Raw genomic sequence first — 6,000 nt, 5'->3', positions numbered from 1 at the left:
CTGCACTTTGGAGTCACTTCCTGGAGCTTGGTTAGATCCTGGATGGGGAAGACTGATGAAGGGCTGAATTCCAAATTGGTGAAGTTTCAAGTCTTTACACATAGTATCACTTTGAACACACATTTATAGAAATTCGCATGTTGAGAGTCATGGCGGAAACCATGTCAGCATAATTCACTAGTACATCCCTGATCAGTGCTCCTGGGGCATCCACAACAGAGGCTGGTCTCAGGAGAAGAGGCACACAGGCACCGAGGAGAGGCATAGGAAAGGGTGTGCACGTATGCAGAGGCCACACGGCCAACCACGTGGCTGCCTGCTGGGAAGTTCTCGTCACTGTCATTACCAGTATCAGAAATGCTGTTGTAAGAATTACATCTCCGCTTTTCCCATGTCCTGTCTGGGGCTAAGGTGAAAATTCAAAGGCTGCCTGAATGTGGTTTCTAAATATACTGGCCCCCAAAGAGTATGATGGCTTTATTATCCTAAGAATAAAAGCCAGTGTCCTCCAGCAGTAGAAAATTACAAATAAAAAGTTTAATTTCAGAAACTGAGTTCACCATTTATAAATACACTAAAACATAGTCAATGCAAATTCAGGTTAATAATAGGTACAGTATTTTAACAAAATGACAACTTTTCTAAAAGGTCATAGGCAAATGAGTGACTTGTTTCACCCAGAATATTTCATTGGTTTGAAATAAGAAAACAAACCCTTTCCTAGACACTGAAGCAAAAACTTTGAAGACATATTATTGTTAAAAAATCTGACAACTGATACTTCATTCTGATGTCCTTGGGAGTCTAAAATACCCCAGTGATGGCTGAATCTTCCCTATTATAAAAAAAAAATCTAAACACCTAAGGCTATTCTTATAGCTGTAATATAACAATCTTCTTCCCTGTTAATGAGCCATCTCTTCCAAAAAGAATTTTGTACATGATTTGATCAAATCGGGGGTCAGTGCACAAATTTCAAAAGAAACTTCATAGTGTAGACACACTAAGTCAGGGACTTGGAGATCTAATCGACAGGAGGGCTGTAAACGTGTCATGTTGTGCACCGGCCCGACAATAGGCAACGAGCTCATCATAAACACCTGGGGGCCCCCATGTAAAACCTGAATGCAAAACACGAAATGGAAAAGTTCTCTTTACGAAATCACTATATAACTGACATACATGATACAGCTAAGTGTAGTTTTGTCTTCAAATGCCACGTCTCTGTCGCAGTAAACAGTTATCTTCCAGAATATTCTCTGTACTCCTTGACATACTTTAGAGCCTGCAGTTAAAAACTGCTCAGTCAGGATGGCTTGAGCTCCACCTCCTATTTACAGATTTTATTTGACAGCCACAAAAGCTGTTTTGTTGCAAGTAAAGCAATTTTTAACTAAAATACAGTACCTGATTTGTGGTTTTTACATAATTGAATAAAAAGCCTACTGAATAAAACTGTTTACATCTTCTCTGCCATTCTAGCAAAACAAATTACTAACGCCTAACTTTTAAAAAAACTTTACAATTATGAATTAAAACCTAATCATCGTATTCATAATTGACGAGACAGGCTATTTCTAGTGGACTTCTTAAAAAACACACCGTGATACCTGGCCTGAAGGACTAGGAGTAAGGCACATGGAGACACTACGGCGAGAGCTGGAAATGAAACTCAACGTGGACCTGAGAGTGCCTGGTCTGCTGTCCTACAGGGCCCCGACCGGAGCAAGGCACCAGCCCCGGGACAAAGAGCTGGTGCCTGATAAGCAACAATATCTTTAGTCTCGTGGCTCCACTGTGAGTTTCAATACTGAAAGTATATTAAGGGAAGATTCACTTTCAAAAAGATAAGTTTTTCAAAATGTTCCATCATGAGCCTGGACTGGCCAAAGCTACCATTCTCGGTGGGTGTGTTGAACAGCTTTTCTGAAGGGACGATACTTGGGGGACAGCCCAAAAACCTGACAGCTAGAGTTGAGAGGGCCGGCCAGGACGACTTCTTTAGGTTCCAGTAGGTGAGTGGGTCACAGCTGTGTTCAAGCACCTCCTCCTCCAGATATGCAAGCACCATGTCCTCGGGTACCTTCGTCTTTTCTCTTGGGGCTTTCCTTTTCATCTTGGCCATGAGTGACCACAGGTTCTCCTCAACGGAGTCTTTTGACGGGGAGCCTGGATCACACCCATTAGAGACAGGCGTGTCCTCTGAGGTAGAAGTCAACATTTCTAGTTCCCTGATTAAATCTTGCTTGTACTGCTCCGCCTCCTCCTCGGAGAACAGGGAGGCTTTGTAACGAGGGTCCAACAGTGTAGCAAAGATGTACCTGGGGTCATGGAGCGTGGAGGACAGTCGGCTCACCATGGCTTCCTTCAAAGACTTCAGCATGGTGTCGATGCCCATCGTTTCCTCAAACAGCATTTCGATCTTCCTGTTGAGGATGTGGATCATGGGGATGACCTGGCTGAGTGTGGACATGTGGGTGCTCATCTCCCGACTCGCAGCATCAAAGGGTTTCAGCGCATGACACACAGACTGCATGACTTCCCACTGGTCACAACTAATCAGTTCTCTGAAGTTACACTCGATTGACATCTCATTAACTGCCCTTTTCTGTTCAATGAGTCGTTCAAGCATATGAAACGATGTGTTCCATTTGGATGGGACATCTTGGATAAGATGGTGTGGTGGCAGCTCGTACTCCTTCTGCAGCTCTGCTAGTTTCTCTTTTGCTTTGGGTGACCGATGCACCCGCTCACATATTTTCCGTGCGATGCTAAGTAAATTCTGGACCATTCTCTGGCTTTTAATGGCCTCACTGACAATGAGATTAACTGTGTGACTGAAGCACTGCACGCTCGAGTGCTCCCCTTCATTCAGTGTCTTTCCTATGCTTGCATTGTCGGTGACCGTGATGCCAATCTGAAGGCCAGTGGATGTCACCCAGGCCTCCCACCAACATTCCAGCTGCTTCTGAATGCTGTTGCCGCTGTAGTCGCAGTCAATCTGTGACACATCTAAAAGTGCTGAGCAGTGGTGGTCCTCACAGTGCGGCCGGACCGACGACTCAAAGGTGACCCAGTGAGCAGTGAGTGTCAGGTACTCACGGGTCTGGTTACTCATCCATATGCCAGATGTGAAGTGGATCACGCCACTCTCAGCTTCCTTAAGATGTGACAGAATTATCTGTTTCACATTATCATACATACCTGGGATAGCTGTCCTAGAGAAGTAAGAAGGTGAGGGTAAAGAGTACTGAGGTTTCAAGTATTCGAGCAGCCTGTTAAAGCCAACATTGTCTACAAAAGAATATGGCTGAAGGTCAAGTGCAATCATTTCGGCTATGAGACTTGTTATTTTTTTGGCAACTGGATGAGAATCATAAAACTTCTCACTGGTGTCATCAAAGGAGGAAGCTCCTGATAATTCTGTGCTCAGGGGCACCCGGATGCCTGGAGAGGCGGGCAGCGCCGTCTGGGGGACATCAGTCTTGAGCACGCCGCTGTGGAACCTCTGTAAATGCCTTAGGAGACAACTGGTGCCCAGGTTACTCGGCTTCTTGCCCCTGCTTATTGTCCGGCCACAGTGCAGGCACACGACTTTAGTGGGGTCTGTGGAGCAGATAGAAAAGTGATTCCACAACTTTGAGGTCTTTTTGCTATTAACAGGAAATATAACTTGATTGTTTTTTGTAACCATTGTTGGCAAGTCAGTTAATTTGGAGGAGGAACTTTCTGCAGAAGCCAAAGTGGCATAGGGAGAATTTGCCAAACTGGTCCCCAGAAAGCCCTTCTGGTTCCCAACAACTTCCGGGTGGCGTCTGTAGAGATGTCTCATCAAACAGCTGGTGCCCACGTCCCCCTGCTTCCCCCTACTGATGACACAACTGCAGTGTCTGCACACTGCCTTGAGACTATCCATGGGGGCTAATGAAAAGTGATGCCAAACTTCTGACTTCAGTCTCTTCATGACCTTTTTGTTCTGCTGGAATACAGCACCAGATTCAAATATGCTGGGGCTCAACCCCTCCCTCTGCTGCTTCTCAGGAGAGGACACCAACGAGGCCTCACCGACGTCATCAGAGGACGACAACACGGACGCATCTTCCATAAGCGCATCTCTGGGATTCAAGTGCGATTGCAGGTCCTCCGTCAGCCGATCGGGGGAGGAGGATGCTGAAGGGGACTCTTGGACCAGCTTCCCTGGAGACGATGACACGGAGTTCGGGTCTCCCTCAGGAGGAGGGAGGGCAGGCAGCAGGGTAGGGGGAGCAGAGTACAGGGGTGGTATGCCTGTGCCCCCGCCGTTCTCCTGCAGCACAATGGAGCGGTGTGCCCTCCACATGTGCCTGATCAGGCAGCTGGTGCCCAGATCCTTCCCGTTCTTCCCTCGGCTGAACTCGTTCATGCAGTGGATGCAGACAGCTTTGGAGCTGTCCAGGGGCGAAAGGTAGAAGTGCTTCCAGACAGCAGACCTTCTTCTGGACCCAGACGCACCCTTTGGGAGCGGGAGGCTTTTCTCTGCTCCATTCTCTGCAGTTTCCTCATAATGGAGAGTGGAGAGGTGGGGAGGTGGCCCCACCAGGGCTTCTTCCCTGCTATGCTTCTCAGAGATGGACAGGTCAGAGGAGACTTCTTCAGAAGAAACTACAGACACAGATTCCTCTGTTACTTGATCAGCAGACGGGATCTTAGATGCCATCTTTTGGACCAGTTTGATGGGTGAAAGCATGGTGCCCAGGTCTCCAACGTCTGCAGGCTGGGGCGGGGGCCGCGGTGAAGGGGAAGAGAGTGAGGACAGGGCTGACACACTTCCATTTTCTTGAATGAGCACAGTAGGGTGTGCTCTCCTCACGTGTCTCATGAGACAACTTGTGCTCAGGTCCTTTTCATTTTTTCCTCTACTGAACTCTTTCATACAGTACATACATATTGCTTTAGTGCTATCCCGAGGAGAGATAAAAAAATGTTTCCAAGCTGGAGACTTCTTCCTGGAGCTTATGTTCCGGCTGGAAAGGAGGCTCTGCGTCACAGCCTCCATTGCAACATCATACAGTGTACTACTGTACTGTGAGAACAGGGACCCATAGTCATCCTCACTGTCAGCTGAGAAGTACTTCCCAGGGGGCTTACAGCTATGGCTCGTTTCCCTGATTTCTGCCTGTTCATCACCACTGTCAGCTTGTTTCCCGTCCTCTTGCTCATTTTTAAAGTCCATTCTTTCCAAACTGTGATCAGGAATCTGCTCATCATCTTCCTCTTCTATTTTAAAATTTATTTTATCGGAAACAAAATCATCATCCCCTTTGGGACAAGCTTCCTGGTTATTCTCCATGACTGACCATAACTATTGTAGCTGCTTCATCACATTGATATCTTATGTCGGTAAGAAACTGATCCAAATGCTCATTTGTGCCCCTACATGAACCTTATCTTCAGTTTTTCCAAAACAATTCTATCTTTCAGGATGTTTATCAATATGGCTAATCATAAATCTTACTGAAAAGCAGAATATGGAACTCATGAGCACATCATCTAGGGCGTGGATCACTGCTTCCCAGGAGTTCTGCTATTAAATACTTCATGGTGTGGACAGAAATTTACACAGTGGAGACCTGCTTCTTGTCTTAGGAACAGGATTGCTGTCATCTTGATAGCATAATGATCCTTTTGCATTACCTATAAAAGATGAAATCAAGTTAAGCATTGAACTAAATCATACGTTTCAAATCTATACTGTCATGGATATACTGGCCTCAATATGCATAGAAAAAATTCCATAATGGTACAGTAAAATAGAAAAAGTTGTTCCTTGACGTTTTTACAATCCACTTACACAATGAAAATACCCTAAAACTGCAAAATAAAGACAGGAATTTAAATTCAAATGGCCTATTAATAAAGGATTGGGGGAACATAAAAAAAAACCCTACAATGGTATAAAAAGGTCAGTTTGGTCTAGAATTTACACCTCCAACCTTCAAGGGCTACTTGTAGCTGCTATAA

General features: G+C 45.6%; 1 protein-coding gene across 1 annotated transcript in view; it reads right to left on the bottom strand.

Moving 5' to 3' along the window:
- Nucleotides 1–515: 515 nt before the first annotated feature.
- Nucleotides 516–6,000, bottom strand: part of ZBED4 (zinc finger BED-type containing 4) — a 29,425-nt gene continuing 23,940 nt past the window's right edge. Inside the window, exon 3 of the mRNA XM_070599992.1 lies at nucleotides 516–5,673. Within this exon, the coding sequence (XP_070456093.1) occupies nucleotides 1,805–5,329 (3,525 nt within the window). The 5' untranslated portion in view covers nucleotides 5,330–5,673 and the 3' untranslated portion in view covers nucleotides 516–1,804. The remainder of the gene's footprint in view (nucleotides 5,674–6,000) is intronic.

The sequence above is a fragment of the Equus przewalskii genome, chromosome 29 (assembly GCF_037783145.1).
Source record: "Equus przewalskii isolate Varuska chromosome 29, EquPr2, whole genome shotgun sequence".
NCBI classification, from domain to species: Eukaryota; Metazoa; Chordata; class Mammalia; order Perissodactyla; family Equidae; genus Equus; species Equus przewalskii.
The sequence above is the reverse complement of the archived record's forward strand: the minus strand, read 5'-3'. Positions and strand labels throughout refer to the sequence as shown.